This window comes from Sturnus vulgaris, chromosome 5, assembly GCF_052056855.1.
Source record: "Sturnus vulgaris isolate bStuVul1 chromosome 5, bStuVul1.hap1, whole genome shotgun sequence".
Lineage (NCBI taxonomy): Eukaryota > Metazoa > Chordata > Aves > Passeriformes > Sturnidae > Sturnus > Sturnus vulgaris.
The window spans coordinates 34,973,509-34,991,904 of record NC_142247.1 but is presented as its reverse complement, the minus strand read 5'-3'; the positions used below and the strand labels follow the sequence as shown (position 1 = coordinate 34,991,904).

General features: G+C 39.6%; 1 protein-coding gene across 1 annotated transcript in view; it reads left to right on the top strand.

Moving 5' to 3' along the window:
• Positions 1–14,727: 14,727 nt before the first annotated feature.
• MYBPC1 (myosin binding protein C1) overlaps positions 14,728–18,396 on the top strand; it is a 56,788-nt gene continuing 53,119 nt past the window's right edge. The window contains exons 1-2 of the mRNA XM_088166107.1: positions 14,728–14,796; positions 15,243–15,361. Coding sequence (XP_088022233.1) covers positions 14,728–14,796; positions 15,243–15,361 — 188 coding nt within the window. The remainder of the gene's footprint in view (positions 14,797–15,242; positions 15,362–18,396) is intronic.

Sequence of the window (18,396 nt, the reverse complement as noted above, 5' to 3'; positions counted from 1 at the left end):
ATTCTCCCACCCATACCTAACAAATAACTTAGGCACATCCAATAACCATTCCCTGTACAGATTTTGACTGCAGCCTCACAATTTAAGGATGGAGAGGGAGTTTTGCTGTGCAGATGAGAACAACACACTTTCACTGGTCCAGAAAATATGGTCTCAGTACTGATTTATTTAGTAGCATAAAGGTAGACTATGAATAAGATTCTGTCTTTCTGAATATCCTTCTTCCTCTTGCTGTAAAGGAAGCACCTGCCACCAATCCTTTCTCACTGTGAGATTGTGGTGGAGGTCCTCCCTAACCCATCAGTACTAGAGTGTGACCACAATTTAATCCTGTTTGTATTAACAGGAATCTCTCGAGGCATAGTTCTCAGCACCTCTTGGCACATGATGGGTGCAATGCAAAGCAAAATATCCATGCATCTTACAAAGGGCCATTGAGGAAACACCAGGCTGGAGAGCATCAGCAGCTGCTCCTCATCCACCTCTGGTTGCAGCCCTCACAGAGTTGGGTGCCTGGATGCCGGCAGAAGAAAGGGGAGCAGTAAAAGTGATCTCTGCTGTGTTATTAGGGTTCATACACTGCTTCCCTACTGCCACCCCACTCACACAGAGGGACAAAACCCCCAGTTACCTTTCTAGAGCAGTGCTCTTTCTTTCCAAGGAACAGGAATTATTTCAGTGATACAGATAGCTTTACCTTCACTTGCTCAGAAACCAGTGAAGCTTTACCTTGATAGTGATGTGAAATAAAGGAGGAAGATAGCTTTAATACTCCTTGTTTAAGTTCTTGTAGGCAGAAATCTTGCCTCTGTGTTTTACAGGCACATGAATTGGTCAAATGATAAGCACCACAATGAGTAGAGCAGAAAAAGTCAGATGATAGTCTTTTAAAACAGGAACAAATTGCCCATCCTTTATAAGAGGTCTATTAAAAGGTTAAATAGCCAGGAAAAAAACAGATTGCAGAGGAAACCCTCATGCATTGGCTGTAGAATACTCAGGCACACTACTGCTATTACATTTCCAAATCCTATTCAAAGATGTATGGTAGGTTTTCCATTACATTTGAGTGCATTCATACACTGAGACACTGAGTCTTTCTAGTAGCCTAATTCTTAGTGATACCTGATTAATGGTATGAACATGTGCTTCAATAGCATGAATACTTTGAGGACCACTTCATCTATTGTGCTAATTACTACACTGTTGTCTCAAAAACCTAAAAGAGCATAAGAAAGTAAATCCTATTACCCTAAGTAAATCCTAGTACCGTCTGATTCACTTTGAGAATCACTTTGACCTGCCTTTCTCTTGCCTACGTTTGTAGTTTAAATGGGATTCTAAGAGGAGGGCAACCCAGTGGCTCAGTTTAGTGGTTCTGTGCGTGTGCTGCAGATAGGATTTCCATTCCTTCTGTCTGGTTCCCTGGCTTGGCAAAGGCAAGCAGCGTTGGATCTCCTGGACGAGTGGAGAAGAGAATATCTCAACTCGCAGCAGCAATCTCTCCAGTTAATGAATTACTCATGATGAAAACACATTATAGCCTCTACCAATGCCAAAATGAGAGTGGCTACAGGGAAAGGACCCAAGAAAGTGTACCATATGTAAACAAAAGGGAAATATAGAGTATCTTCACTGCTGAAAATAGGAGCACAATAATACTTCTCATTAATACTGAGAAACTCTACTTTGCACTCTGTCTTTGCACACCACGTTCTCTTAAAGGGAAAAAATGAGGTTATACTGCAGGCACACTGCCTGTGCCTTCTTGTCACTTTTATGTTGCGGGGAGAGGCATAAATGTATACAGGCATTTCCTACAGGTTTTGTAGGCAGGAAGGGCTCTGTAATAGCATGGCAGTCACTTTTTCAGCCTCTGTCTGCGTGTGCATACGTGTCTGCATGCTACAGAGAGGGACACAGAGAGCAGGCTGTGAGGCTGAATTTAGAAAGTTATAGATGTTCTCATCAGCTCCATGCAATGCAGCAGAGATTCCTTCCAAAAGCCAAGGGAGCAGAGGCTGCAGACAACAGATGTGAAGGGTTTCCCATAACTGTCAATTTTCAAAGTGTTTGCATTGAAAAGAGAGGAGGTGCTATTTTGATTGATATTTCAGCCGCAGTATATAAAGCAGAGGAATTCTTCTTACCCTCTGCTTGTCACACTGATCTCACACACTCTCCGCTGGACTTGGGGCTACTACTTGCTGCATCTGAAAGGCTGAAACTCTCTGGGAATAAAGAATCCTTGTAACAATGCCAGAACCCACCAAGAAAGATGGTAAGCATGAAAGAACATTACCTGAGCGTTTCTTAGTTACAGGAATTACGAGTATGCACAGACACAAAATACCTTTTAGACCACCTTGCAGATATCAGCCACAAATGAGATTGAGAACAATAGCCATGTAACATCACTAAATTGTTAGGGGTCACCGATCTTTTTGGACTAAGAAATTACTTTCAGGTAGTGCTATAGCACAGTCTCTTTTAGAAAATAAACTATGACTTTGAATGGATATTGAGAAGATACTTGATTAGGAAAATGCTGTGTTCATTTTTTAAAGACTACAGGATTTCTGTTGTACAATTTGTGGTTTCTCTTTTCTAAGCTATATAAACTCTGGAAAAGAGGGGAAAAAACATTTCTTACGATTTAAAGAGTCAGGACATTGATATGTTTTTCATTAAGCTTTCTAATAGTTATTGAACTGGAAGGATGTGCTTATGAAACAGTTTTATGATACTGCTTAAAATATATTCTATACATCTAAATGCATGTGTAGAATGTAGTAAGTTATTCTGTACAGCTCAAAAAAAATTCAAATATTTCATTTTGCCACATTACAGAAATTATTATTTTATGTTTCAGAAGGATTGTTACAGTCAGTAATATTGGCCCCTTCTGTGGTGCTATTAAGTTCATAGTAAAGAAACTGAGTATGTAGTCTGCTAGTGAGACACAGAATTGCCATTAGAGGCTGAGGAAAAAGGTGAAAAATATTCAGGGTCTATTTTAAAATAATTTTTTAAAAGCTCATATTTATTTTTCCACCATTTTGAAAATTTCAGCTAAATAAGCTTCTTCAATTAACATAATTTCTATAGCTCTTCTTGTCTTTTTCTTTCAAATCTGTATGTTTTGGTAAGAAATTTTGGTGATTATTTTTTGACATTGATTATATAAAGAGCTTTTGCAAAGCCATAATATGGAGACTGTATGTGCTTTTCAAATATTGGTGAATGAAAGCTATACACACAGCATCCCTAATGCATTCCAAAATGCAAAACTGAATTTAATCTTTAAGGCAATCTTTTAGGTATGGAAAGTAAAGAAGTCATTAATTAGCATTTATTTCCCATCTAACTTGAAAGATCTTCCAGGCTGATATGTGTAGCTTGAAGAGGTGCATTTGATTTAACACTGACTTATCATTAGCATTAGCTTTTAACAAGTTTATAAACATTTTACAAGGTTTTTTGAAATATTTTCTGGTTTTGTGGAAGGCAAGAGCAGAGCAACTGTCAGAAATGACTCATTTTCGGCACCTTCTTAGGCTGGGGACATGAAAACTAAACTTTTTGCACGACTGAGTCTTAAGCAAGCAGTGTTGACAGACCAATGTGATCACTTTACTTACTGGCCCTCCTCAGTGCTCGAGGACAATGATAGATGAAGTATCCTTCTGAAAATAGCTACACCAAGTGCACGTATTAATACAAGAGCCTAATCCTCCATATCAAACCTAGAGCCAAGCCCCTTCTAGAGTGTCTTATTTGTAATTCAAATTATTTACACATGTATTAAGTGTCCTTTTTATTTGATCTGTTATTTGACTGGGTATTATACACTTTAATCAGAATGCATTCTGTGGCTGTTAGCTCAAAAAACCCCCAACCCTAAAATGTTTATGCACTTTCAAAAGATATGTGCTTTGAAGAAAATTAGTTTGGAGGCTCATGTTTCTTATTCTGTTTAAAATTAGATTGTTTCAAAGATGTTTTTACAATGCAGTGATAACCAATGCAGCTCCATGTTTGTGTTACAAAACAAGTTTAGCAGCTCTGGACAGCATTATATTGACAGTGGAACAAATGTGACTTTCGATGAGTCAATATTCATGACCTAAAAATTATTGAAGCATTCTGACTTAATAGGATTCACAAAGAGTAGTGAGCCCTGGAGAAATGATGAGATTGGGTTGTACACTGGTTGCTCCTTGTTGTGCCCAGTTTATTTGCAGCCAGGAGGTCAGGGGAGTAACAGTTTTATATTATTGTAGTTCAGGGATTAGCTGCTTCCTAAAGATTTTTTAATTGATCAAGAACTCCCCTGAGCTGTTGACAGTACTTGTGAGTACCTACTGTGTTAGTGGCAGGAGAATTTGGCACCAGTAATGTTGCAATACTGCTAGTCATACAAGCTCTACTGGTACCAGTTCTACCAGTGAGAATTCGGAATCTCACATGATCATCAATTGCCTGTTCTCACAGTAATTTCTAAGGCATCAAGGGTTGTAGAAAATTTATCAATGAAGGTGAACCTTGGACTGACTAATTCTGGAAATTACCACTGGTAGGACTGTCTAAGAAATCTTTGGCGAGCTTGTTGAAGGACTACAATAGAAAACAGAGGGGACAAAAAGAGGCTTAAGGTTTCTGCATCCCATGGGCACCTAAGCACAGTTCTTTTGATATTTCCAATAGAAGCAACCTACTTGAATTATTCCATACTCCTCATTTGCATGGGTCCTGCAAATTAAAGCAGCACACACAAGCAAGTAGTTGAGAAATCAGAAACTAGCTAACACTGGAATGCTTAGAAAATTTCAGATTTGTGGTTTTTTTATCACTGCAGTCCCTGAATACATAGCTTACAGTGTTGTAACAAGTTCCCAGGCTTTTTTTTTTGGGCCAAGTTCTCTTTGAGCTATTTTAAGATTATTAGATTAACAAAGTGAGAAAATTCCTGACTTGGTGACAGTGTGGCCTCACAAAGCACTCTTAACAAATAGGATCACCAAATTAAACACACCACTCAGCTTGGAGAAGGTTGCTGGAGAGCTTCAGCCTGATGGAATTTGTCACTGTAGAAACAGGCTTCCATGACTAATTATTTAAGGCCTTTATGGTATTCCTAAAAAGTCAAGTCCTGTATATAAGATTAACTGTAGCTTCTTTGTATGGTCATAGTGTTGTAGGACAGTTTGGTCTTAGCTGGCTCAAAAATATACATGCAAGGTGAAGTTTACATCCATGGGTTAACTGATCCCAGTGGATGACTGGGGTGGGACTAAGTTGTCAAAATCTTAACCAGTGCATTTAGAATTAACAGCCTGTAGCTTTCCTGGTGACTAATAAAATAACCTTCCCTTATATAATTACTTCCTGCAATTTATTTCAATCTCTTGGTCAATCTTTCCTCTCCCTCCTTTCCCTTAACCAATACTCTTAATAAGAGCTGCTCATTAATTAGGTGCCCTCTTAAGCTGTCACAGGCCATGGCATTTGGACACGCTTTTGTAAAAGTGCCAAGTCTCTCAAGAGCAACCTTTTCAAACTATTTGTGGGCATCATCCCACAGGAACAGGTGCATGTCTGTCCCCAGTAGGCAGCTCTGTAAATTTGCTTTATTTATTCTCCCCAATCTAGGAAATAATGCATGGCCATGAACGACCATTCCAAATTTTGAGCCAAAGCATTTATCAACTGTCTGCCAACTTCATTTTCTAAGTGTTTGCAAGCTCTGCTTGAATGATGCCGCCTGGAGCATCCACGTTTTGGCAAGGAATCAAAATTAAAATCGGGGTTTCTACTTCAGACAGAGTTTCAGTAAAATTTTATTCAATCTACAAATAGCATAGATGTAAAAGTTGTGAAGAAAACTACTTGCATATACTTTCTGCTAGAAGAACCATCTGTAAAACATGAAGCAATTTGTGCAAGAAGGCAAACAGACATAAATACCAGTGCAGGCTGCTTTGGAGATGTGGTAACACTGCTCTTCATGAAGACACCCAGTGGAAACAGCCTTTACTTCCATTTGCTTTTAAACATAATTAGTTTTGTTTCATTGTGAGGTCTTTTTAATTATTATATTTGCATTATATTTGCAATAGTCTAAATAATATGACTATCTGGTGTAAACAGTCACTGTCAAACAAGTTACTTAGTCATATAAATCATATAAATCATATAAGGAGACATGTAGAGCAGCATTCCAGTGAGAAAATAAGCTAAGCATGAAGGTTGGTTAGAGGTAATTAAAGTCAGATTTCTTTTAATATCATATTTTCAAGGTTAGACAATTTTTCATAGGTGAAAAAGAAGCTGAATGGGAATTCTGTTTCTACTATACAGATTTGACTTGTGTCAAAATTGAAACTGCTGATGGAAAGTTTTCCTGGAAATTCAAGAGCCCAGCATGTTAAAATGTTTCAATTTCATTGTTTGGTGCTTTCCATGCAGAAGACTGGACCTGTATAACCATTTTATATGGCACCACATTGGGTAGTGCAGCTGCTCTCTCCTTTCTACATAGTGATGCAGAAGAAAAGCATACAGACATCCATCTCTGCCATCATCATTGCCCCTCTGCAGCACTGACTGTAGAATGCATTCCCATTATTTTTCACTTCCTTCTCTCTCAGTCTCAGAGCCAAACCACAAAGTCAGGCCCACATGTATCATTGCTATGTTCCGTACTCAAATCGCAGGTAAATGAGTTTCTGTGGATGACGAAAGAGTGAAACCCTAACCCCTTATCTTGTTTTCCCTCTCAATTATTTAGAAAGTTTCTCTTCATCATCACCTCTAGCTAATAAATTTTAAGCCCTCCACAAATGGAAAGCAAACTTACGCCTCACTGCTGTAATCAGATCGGTGAGGGTGGGCTGCGCTCCCGTCCTGTGCCCCACGGAGCAGCTCCTCCTGCACGGATTGTGTTGCGCACTGGGAACTGAATTGTTCTTAGATCGCCTTTGCCCTCCCATTGCTACCTTCTCAGTGCAGCTCCCACACTTCCTTCTGAGATACCAGAGCATCTCAGATTTATTCTTTGACCTTCCGCCTCCATAGTTGCTAAGTTTCTGACAGCTTTTTCAATCAAATTAATTTGACTGAAAAGTCACCATGGTTTATCTTTGGCCTATTATGTTTTGGTTTATTATGGTGTAAATTGAAGACACTACACAATTTTTTTTTTCTTATACAATGCATTGACTTTATTTTAATACCGCTGAGGAAGGATAAGGCAAGATTGATCTGGCTTACTTGCTGTTGTTCTTACTTGAGTTGAAAAGCTTGTCCACCATGTGTGAAAAACAGCACATCGTGCAAAAGAATAAAATATTTAATACTGTCACACTAAAATGAAAAGCTCGTTGAGTTTAGGAGGACAGCAGGGAACAGCCTTTCAGCAGATAAGAGAGCGCTTTGTACTTGGCAAAACTGAATTTAGCAAACGCTGTCTTTGTGCCTCCCTATACTGCACCTGTTGGGAAGATAAATAAAGGCCTACCCAGTTCTTTCCCCTCATACCTCCTAAATATATCACTTTAAGAGAGCTCTAAAAAAACCAAGCATGCTACAGTACTCCTCTGTTCCATGAAAAACTGAAGGAGTTTTTTCATATTAATTTCAGGGGACTACCAAACAAGGTGGTTGCATAACCAAACAATAGCAGAGAGATCTGGGGGGACTTCAGTTGTGAAAACATTTGTAGCTGCCTGACACATTAACAGTCCATGGCAAATAAGTAATAGAATGGATTTCATGTTCCATCAGGGGACATCCAGAGTGTTCCTTAAAGGGGAAGAGCGAATCAAGTTTGAAAAGAAATTACCTGGGGAAATTTCCCTTGGGATTGGGATGAATACTAGACTCATCATTCATAGGAATGCAGAGATTCCAGTGAAGTAGAGGTTCTAATTTAATAATTGATCTAGAATGAAAAAGGGGAAAAAAAAAAAAAAAGAAAGAAAGAAAGAAAAAAAAAGATTGTTCTTATTCGGACACTAATATGACTTTGTCCTGAATGTAAAAATCTGAAAAAAGAAGGACAAGACAAGCAGATAGGGTTGTTAACTTCAGTTGTAATTAGAGTTTTCTCAGTCCCACTGCAAGCAGTTTTATCCTTTGAGTTTGAGGAACTGTGCGACTGAGAAACAGCCCCTTCTCATCCCACCCAGCCCACTCTCTCTGCTCTCAGCAACAAATGAAGTGCCATTTCTGAAGATTTCAAACAAAGGTTTCTCTTTTTCCCTGCTGTTAGAGAATCGATAGTTGAAGCGATTTTTCCATCATTCCATCATCGTTCCGTTTATGACACCAGGAGGTTTTGTTCTTTTGCTTTGAAGTTTTGTTCTTTTGCTTTGAAGAGTTCCTGGTGTTTTAAGTGTTAGGGACGAGAGGAGCTGCCTGAGGTGAATGTCCATATTAGTCCATTGAAAACGTTGGTAACTTTGCAACCCTACAAAGATCCTAGTGGTCTTTACACGGCCACAGAAGATCTCTGGGTTAGGAACCAGATACCCAACGGGAAGTGTGTGCCAGTGAACTCGGTGTTCTGCTCCCAGTGGAGTCATTGAAGTCAGAGGTGCCCAGTCTGCTGCTACTCAGCTGACCAGCCAGCAGTTGCATAAACATAGGTGCCCTACTGCTACACAGGTTGCCCTGAGATACACAGAATACCCATCTTGGGCTGCCAGATATGACTCAGGACCTGTGGGAGGCCTGCAGCACCATGGAATAGCAGCTAGAAAATAGATGGCCACCCTACAGGGTCTGAGTGTCCTTGATCACCTGTGTGCATGCAAACTGAGCCATAAGCAGCTATTTCACAGTGAATAAAAATCTAATTCCATGTATTATAATGGCAGCTTGGACTCCCAGCTCATATCATAGACACATTCACGTGCCTCCCTTTTTCTGAGCACCATAACGTTAAGAGTGCAGGGCTACTCTACAATTTGTTCAATTGCTGTTTGAGGGTTTTCTGCAGTGGGCACTTTTGTAAGAAGACAAGGAGAGAATTATATTCTATTATTATTTGCATGTGTTACTCAGATGCTCTTCCCCATAAATAAGGGAGTACATTAGGCTCAGATGACCTTGAGCAGAGAAGAGTGCACCCTCCTGTACTCTACAATCTGTTTGTACATTGATAAAAATAAAATAATACCAATGAAAAAAGGTTCTACTGCTATTCTTTTGTTATTTTTGAGAATCTGATGTTTTTACTTGTTTTTTTTTTATAAGAAGGCATCAATATATTTTATTTAATGGCTGAGTGTTTTAATCAACTCAGAATTAAATTTTTGCTTTCCTTTAAAGAGAGGAAACAGAAAGTTGCATTCCTGTTCAAATCAATAGTAACTCATCTTCATCCTTTTTATACAAGCTCACTCACTTCCTCCAGCAACTTCATGCTGTTAGACGAATGATTGGTTACATCTGTGATATTTGTACCTATGGGCAAAAAAAGCAATTTTTATGTTCAATAATACAGTGTTTCCAAATATTCAACAGAACACATGCAGATTTAGGAAACTCCAAGAATTCCTGTTTCAGAAACTTACTGTAATTTTTTTCATGTGGTCTTATCTCCTAGAACTCACTGAACTAGCAGATGTTCAGCCAAGACGAAGCAGCTTAGAGAAGAGAGTGAATCAAAGTAAAAATCCATTTCTGTGCCCAACAGGATGTGATGTCCTAGGAAGCCATTCTAACAAGCATACTTTGGTGAAAGTTTCAGTTAATCTTCACCACTTCCTGGGATACTGGGAGGGACAGAAAGTTACTCTGCATTCAAAAAGTCTGAAGATAAATTTCTGCTCAGACCCTAAAATATGCAGCCTACACCGAAGGGAGTGGTTTCTCTCTGACTTGCCTCATCCATTACCTGTGCCTGTGTTGCTATCAGCATCTCCAAAGAGGAGTCAGTGGGACCTAGACTAAGGTGGTAGGGGATGCCTTACAACCACATGGCTTAGAATAGCCTCTTCTGAAGACCAACCACACCCACAACCCTCTCTGCTGGTTGGCCAAGTGTCTTTATGTGTATTTCAGTTCAAAGAGACAAAATAACCTGTGGTCTCTGCTGCAGTTAGCCATGGTGGTGTTAGATGTCATAGTACTGAGATATTGCATGCCTTGCTTTCTCTTAGTGCTAGGTGGAGGTTAATTCAGGACACTAGACCTCCTAGAGTAATGTTGAAGGGTTGCTGAACAGAAAGCCAAATATGACAGAGTCTCAGAAAAGTTCAAAAATGCAAAAAGACCCACCATCTTAAAAATTGCTTCATATAGTGTAGTTTACTACAGAATTAAGTAGTTGTTTCAGGAAAGGCTTTCAAAAATATGACAATTTGTAAGTTGGTCAGTGCATGTGGTTTTTTCTGCCAGAAGGTGGGACCTTCTGCCAGAAGGTTGGGTAACTGATTTTAGAGTTTAAAGCCCCTCCACATGCCCTCTCCATGTTCCCAAAAGAGTACAGACTATGCACCAAGAAGGCAGCCCTGCTATATCTTGCAGCAATGATCAAGACAGTCACTTCTCCCTTCCCTGGAGATTAGGAAATAGTTCTTACATAATTTGCTCTCACTGGCCCTGTTACTAATTGAAAATAGCATGTGATATACTTCCTAGGGCAGTTGTCCTTATATGTGATGGCTCCAGCAAGTTATTTTGATCAAGTGATTATTACAAAAAGTTCTGTTCTAATTTAATTCTCTGTAGGATCAAATGGTGGTTTTAGGAAGCATCTGAAAGCATTGTTCAGTAGTAGCATGATGCTTCCTGAGACGGATCTGTATTAAAATACACTCGTCCTGTCTTTGCAGGCCCAGAATAACTTCCTAATTTTGGTCATATATGCCAAGGGTAGGTTGCAGTCAACCACAGACAGAGATAAAGATTCCGTTTTCCTACAGATTTCTGGTTATAAATCTTAGCTCTATGTATATAGACATTAATTGCAGAGACATTTCCTCTATGTACTGAACTAACAGGATGGAACATTATAGGCACTGTGTGAGCAAAAGCAACTCACACAACAGCACAATTACTTTTTTCTCAAAGGGGAGTCATGCTTTGCTCAGACAGCCTGCAAATCTGGTCCAAAAGCCTATTCTAGATTTTACCTTCTCTCAAAGCCCTGAAGTTTGTGACAAAATACAAAATACTTAATATAAATGTAGTTAAAACTGAGAAACCCCACTGAAAAGCTTATTGGCTCAGTTGGTGGAAGAGGTATTACTCCTTGATATTCACCTGCTCCAGAGTGCTAGTGGACTAGAAAGAGCAGTAAAACAACTGCTGAACAGCTCTTGAAGTCCAACTTTCAGGTATTTTTGTGTTTATTTTTATAGCTCTCTGCCATGAGATCTTTCCTGTGGAAAAGAAATGCACCAATTATGGCCCCTAGAACCAGTTCCAACAGTTCTAAAAGGAAGAAAAGCTTCCTCTAATCAGTCTGAGCTGGTTGAGTGTGTGTGGTAGGATCTTTCACTGTATTCTGAACTGAAATGAAATATCTCAAACCATTTGTACACCTCGATGTACACAGCATTGAATTTCCATCATTTTTCAACAGTCTTCTTCATTTCCAGTGCCACTAAATCATTGTTCCTGTAAAAATTACAGAAAACACTTACTCCTGGTGGTGTGAAGAGTATCTGTGGCTTGAGATATCTAGGAACAACCACGTGAGAAATGCCATGCAGATAGAGTAATTTATAGACTAATAGCTTCTGGGTATCATCCTGTGATACTCATGTAGATGGAGATATACATACACACACTGCAATACATTTGGTATATCTTGTGTTTTTATAAGAACATAGTATCTAGGTCAAAAACCTTATTTTAGACCCAAAGATGAGTGTAATTCCAATGGAGACTGTGGCTGCCACTCCCCCACAGATGCAGACTTCAGTGAAGGCACAGAGGGTCAGATGCCTGATGACATTTTTTCCATGGCATTCCCTCCAGCCTTACTAATCTTTCATCTAAGCTTTCCTTAGCCCTATTTTTAAAGGGGAAATCTGACCTCTGTCCTGTCCCCCTTTTTCTTTGCCCTTGTTTTGCATTTCCATGTTTTGCAGTGAAGTTTTCTCTCTTACCCAACAGCTTTTTTAGCTGGAGAGAAACCATATGCCCTGAGCTGTGAGTGTAATCCACAACAGCATCTTAAATGCATTTTGCTGTCAGGCTTTGCAAGAGCTTTCTCTCCTACATATCACTTACTGATTTACTGATGCAAACCCCCACAGCCTGTATGCAAACATCCTGCTGTGTGCAAACATTCCCAAAAGGCAGAGCTAAGTGTTTAGGTTTTTTAAGTGAAGGCATACAGTTCTCACAGTTATCTCCACTGATGCAGGATGAGATTGAGAGGTAGAAAATGTTAACAGTAGAAACGCTGAGGGATGTTTGCAATTTCATATGTGAGCACCCACAAAGGGACATTCATGATTTCATGTAGGTCTCCTAAATCTCCACCCACAGAAAGAGTCCTTTCTTTCCACATGAGCAAAATACTACTAAAGGTTTCTTGGTAGAGTGCTGAAGCCCTGGGATCTAAGAAAAAAATAAATATTTACATACAAACAAGTTTACAAAAAGAGAGAACTCCTTAAGTCAGTACATTAAAATCCCAATAACGTAAGTTTCTGAGTTTTAGGTCAATTTCTGATTCTTTAAGTGTTTACTACCAGCAATACCACAACTCTGATACAAAGCTGTGCTGTATTGCCAGTTTTGGCTTTTTATTTTTTTTAATTCTTCTCCAAACTTACTTACAAATTGACTTTGCTTAGCATGTACTGGGACGTTGAAACTCACATAAAGTAGAAGCCACTGAATTTTTTACTTTATAAGTTTGAGATACCATTAGCAAACTAAAAAGTGGTTGCTACTACCCTCTTTTTCATCTTGAGTGTGGTGTTTTCCGCAAGTGTGATGACTGGAAATTCGTATTGGGTAGAAGACTCAGGGTGAAACAAGTAATGGATTATTAGTGATTAACTACTTGGAACAGTCCCTAATCACGTAGGCGCCTGACAGCCCTGAGCCTGGGCTCCTGTTACAATCCCATTCTGCAAGACTCTGCCTCTCAAGAGGAGGCTGAGGGCTGAAGTGCAGATGACAGGAGAGTGTTCTTATCTGAAGGAAGTCTGAGAAGACTCTTCCTTGTTGAAAAGATCACAGAGTATCAGATTATCTGTCACCCAGTGTCAAATCGAGTTTAGCAAATGTTTTTCTTATTTGGTATTTGGATATGGTCTTGACAATGTTTAGACCCAGTTGTAGAATAGATCACTCTGACAAAGAGCTGATAACAAGCTGATAGATTCAGTCCTTGGCAAATACCAACATGTGAATGTTTGGTTTTGCCCTGAATGTCAAAGAAAAGTCTGTGATCAAAAATCATGGAATAGGAACACCAGCAGGATTTAATTTTAAATCGCTGAAACGTTTTGGTCTGAATTTTAGTGAAAATGAAACCCATCAGCATGTCTCAAATGTTTCCCTGTAAATGACTGAAAGGATACATTCCATGAATTCATGCTACCACGGCCTTATGTTGATGCTATAATTTCCCCTAAGGGTCAATCTCCCTGCGTGCAATGATTTCTCACTGTCTGCACATAACCACATGGCTCTCAGGACCACTCTGAGTGCACTGAACAACTGGAGACACTCATTTGTGGAACTCACTACAGCTCTGCAGAGCATCAGGTCTATAATGTGATTTCCATAAAACAATACTGCAAATTATTTTCTTAATTCACAGTGAAACATTTCAGAGAGCTAAGCAAAACCACTGTGCTGTGTTTTGGGCTAAGCAAGACTAAAGACATTTTTCCAGACTGGTAAAATGTTTCCTGAGCTGGTTGGGAAATTATCTGCCAATCTGAAAGGAAATTCATTACTGGTTAAGTATCCATCTCTTGAAATAAATGACCTTCCAGTTTTATTGCTGACTTTTATCCTATGATTAGAAGTGCAACTACCATTGAAAGTGTATTGTTAAATTTGAAGAATAGATTACTTTCATTTCTGAGCAGCAGTTCTGTGAAATTCTGTTCTCTGGAGTTTTTTATCCAATAACCTTCTCTACTTTACTACCTCTTGAAGCTTTCAGAAAGGATGTTAGCTTTAGTCACTGTACTTCTATCTCTGGTATCACACTGTGGTGGCATTTCCTTTCAATTTGCCCTTGGGAATGTCCTGAGATAAATGAAAATATTTGCTTCTAGAGAGAAATTATTAACAAATTATTGCAAGGAAGGATAGGAAACTGAGAATAAAGCCTAGGTATTGTCATACTTTTAAAGTGGGATCAGACTATTCTGATGAGTGGATTAATTGATTTTGGTGCATATGTATCAAAGATGAATTCGTTTGGGGTTATTTAATAGAAGGATTTCCCGTGGCTGGAGTAGCACTGGAAAGAAAGCAATGCGAGCTACGCCGAGCTCCTGCGTTTTCTGTTTACTCGAGGCAGCTCCTGAGCATCAGACCCGACCTGGCTGGCTGTGGCCGGGCTGCCCCACGTCCCTGCAGATCCCCAAGGGCTGGATGTCCCCCGGGAGGCGGATCCCGGCTTTTCCCGAGCGGGACTCCTTGCACAGACCCGAAGGCGGCCCTTCCAACACAAAAAGGTGGAGGAATATTCCCAGTTTGTAGCTGTCGGAGCAGGGGGCTGGGCTCCGCTCTGCCACAATGAGCCCGGATCAGACGCTCGGTAAAGAGCAGCTTTTCCAGGTGTCTCAGGCAGATCTCAGCCACAAGGTACGGGGATGCAAACAATGCCTGGAGTCCAGGCTTCCAGCTCTTACTGTAATTTCTGCTCCGCTTGCAAAGTACCTTCTTAGAGAAAGAGACCGGAGAGAGCCGCAGAGGGAGTTCCACAGAATCTTTATTTCTTCTATGAAGGGGTCCAGGGCAGCAAATCCAGTGGACAGAGTTCTAAGGGGACTTTTATAGGGTTAGGGTGTCTTGGAAACGGACCAATGGAATAAGGGATGGTGAACCTAGCCAGTAATTAGGGATTTTAGGTTAAAAGGAACCAATTATCTAAGGGATGAAGATGAACCAGTAAAATTACAGAGAGATAAGATAGGGGTTTGCAGAGGGGTAAAAATATTTCTTAGTATTAGTCATTCTAAGTAAACAACTTCTTACTTAGGGAATTATTCTCCAAGGGGCCCTCTCTCTGGGGTCTGTTTTTTCCCCAGAGGGTCTCTGCTCCCTCCACACCAGCCGGGCTGGAGAAGGGGGCGAGGGGCTCTGCAGAGCTCCCCGCCCCTCCAGGGCTGTGCCGTCTCTTCACACACAGAAGAGCAAGGGCTCTCAGGTACGGCAAATCTGGGAGCTTCACAAGCCCAGCTCGCTGGGCTTTCAGGACTGCTTTATTTTGTTGGTTTTACAACATAAAAATAGGAGTGCTGCTTCTGTCCCTTAGGCATAAGCACCCATCTCGTTGGCAATATTTCCACAGCCAGTTTTCTCCTTTCTGTTTAACCGGAGCCAGAATCCTGTAGTGCACCATGTGAAGCAGCATTAAAGAATGGCTCAGGTGACTGAGAACAGGTGAGGAACTTCAGGAGTTGTGAATCATTTCAGACTCACATTAAGTTGTTGGGATAGAAACTGAGAAAGGACCATAATAGAGGAAAATTTGAGGCTCTCTGTTTTTTGTAGGAAGAAGCTGATTCTGTGTGGCATTTCCACAATTTCCACTATGCACATTTTAGGAGGAAAATGCATACAAAGAATTTTTTTCAGCAACATGCAGTATTGCATACACGTCATTGTATAACAAGTTTTGCAGTGCCATTTCAAAATTGAATGTTTTTATTTCCAAACATGGAAATAAAGTTTAACACACCAAGATGCGGAAAAAAAGATAAATCAATGATGTCACCATGAACAGTCTCAGGCTCTGCAAGTACAGTTGTGCTGACAAAGCCTTCTCATGAAGGTGCAGTAAACTGAGCTTCCTCACACTGGTAAACACTGTAACACATTTCAGCAGAACCCTTTTGTCTGATAAGCGGTTAACAAGCAGAACTTAACAAGACTTTGCAGGCTAGATACCATCACAAAATTTAGTCTTGGAAGTTAAAAAGCCCCACGAGTTGGGATTTTTGGTTTGGTATGGTTTTAATGATGAAATAAATCAGAAAACTGAGATTGTGAAAAACTCAGTGAAAAAAGGATTTAGTCAAAAATTTCAATGATATTTGGTACTCAAATTCTGGTCTGCTGTCAGTCTGTAAAGTGTGAGATACCAGCATAGATACTCATGTTTTCTGTTAGCTGCACAAGTGCTCAGAAACTAACTTTTATGGATTATTTTCTCTGATATAAAATAAGAGAATAAAGATATAATGGAAATAGAATGGAATTCAATTACTCCAACCTGGTGCCTTGTGGACTGAGTAGGCTAAAAATGACTTTAGGAATGCATGGGAACTTGATAACCAGACTACACTTCACCTATCCATCTTAAATACTGCCAATGCTTGGCAGCTTTCTAGATCCCTTTTACAGTACACATGAAATTCTGAGTCTGAAAAAGAAGAAACTTAGAAGACTATAGACATGTAAACATATATATTTTATTAAATTACTTTTGTTCAAGGTCATAGTTAGAGTGATCTTTAGAGATTAATTCCCATGTGAAAGCGTAAGAAATGAGTGGAAGTTTACATATGGTCAGGTTTAATTTAGCAGCATAATTTCAGAAAAGTGGAAACCACAAGGAAAGCACCCTAAATAAGCAATGATTGTTTTATGCACTTCTATAACTATGAATGACAGTGAAGAAAAAAATCTGGACTCACTAATTACACTACAGCTCTTTTATGTGGATCTGTAAACTATTTCTTTGGTGTCTAGTCCATTCCACAGAATTGTCTATTACCAGACTTTTGTTCCAATTGTTCATTCAGTTTTTCTTACACTTAGCATGTGATGGTTTGGCTCTGGTGGCCCATAAAATCCTTTATAATGGAAAGCATTTAGATTAGTCCTGAAATGGGACTACTCTCGGTGAGATGATATGCTGGGACTAGCTATTATCCTCAGGCTTGTTTGGGTTTTTTGAATTTTAATCATATGCCAAACTAAATTTTTAAGCAAACTCTTCCTTAATTTTACTTCTTCAGTCCCTACCTAAACGTGTGTCACTGGACAGCGACACTTTTAGCTGTTGGAATATAAAATAACTTCATCTTCAGTGAATATGCTGATTTGTTTACTTTATTACAGTAAGAGGGAGTATTTAACATAAGGTTGCTGCTTTCACCTTTAAACACAAGTGAAACCCAGCAGTTTATCTGCCCAATCCATCACTACAAGTGGAAACAGAAACTAGAAATACATTATAAATGTATCAGTTTGGCTCTATCACACTATTGGCCACAATAATAGTCATTTGGCCAGCCAACATGGCACCAATAAGCCACCAGAGCTTATTTACTTCAGTCCTTTAGAACAATTTTGCTTTCAGGATTTAGGACCAATGTCTCTTTGGAACAGTTTCTCTAGGTATATTTTTAAAGTAACATAGAAAATGTCCATGGGCATTCATAAAAAAAAGGTAATGATTTCAGCTGGTATTGTAGTTTCTTGCTTCTGCTTAGATTGGGAATTGTCTGTGGAAGTTGCTCAGATTTTGCAGAATTATAAGCATTCCTTTTTTTTTTTTTTTTTTTTTTAAGTAAGAATTGTATTTACTTCAATTTGAGTCCAATTGAATGCACTTTTCTTGATTTTAAATTACTTTGAACCAAGCCGTCTCTTTTCCAGCTGATTTTCTGGAGTCTGTTATCAAGTACTGTTTCCCAATGAAATGCTCCTCATGTTCTGGCAATCTCTAAAGTTTGTTGAGTAAATTCCTGTCTCTCAAAAGTTGAGGCTATGGCTTTTATTCACTGATGCCACTGTGATTTGGGTGAAGTGATCCACAAAAGGTAGTCCAACCATCTTTTTCAGAGTACCTTTTTTATGGTAATATAAAGAATGAAAGGAATAAGCTTTACTGCTTTTGTCTGCTGATGATCTGTCAAGCAAGTGTTCCACATCCTTAGTCTTTCCCTGCCCACCTATTTCAGTGGAGCATCTTTCCCAGGAGAAAGCCACAAGGACAGTTCTCGTGTCTTATCGGGGCAGGCACAGGGGACAATCCTTACACACGACATCTGCACAGGGGCTGGGGTGAGCCCTGATCTCTCCCCAAACCAGCTTTTTGTCTATCTCAGTCTGACTAGCAGAGTCAGCACTTTAGGAGTGCCTACGTAATAGTTATATTGGTCTGATCCTCGAGGCTATGTCCGCGAGATTAATCCACCTACTTAAATCTGACACAAGTTGATGGTGACAGGT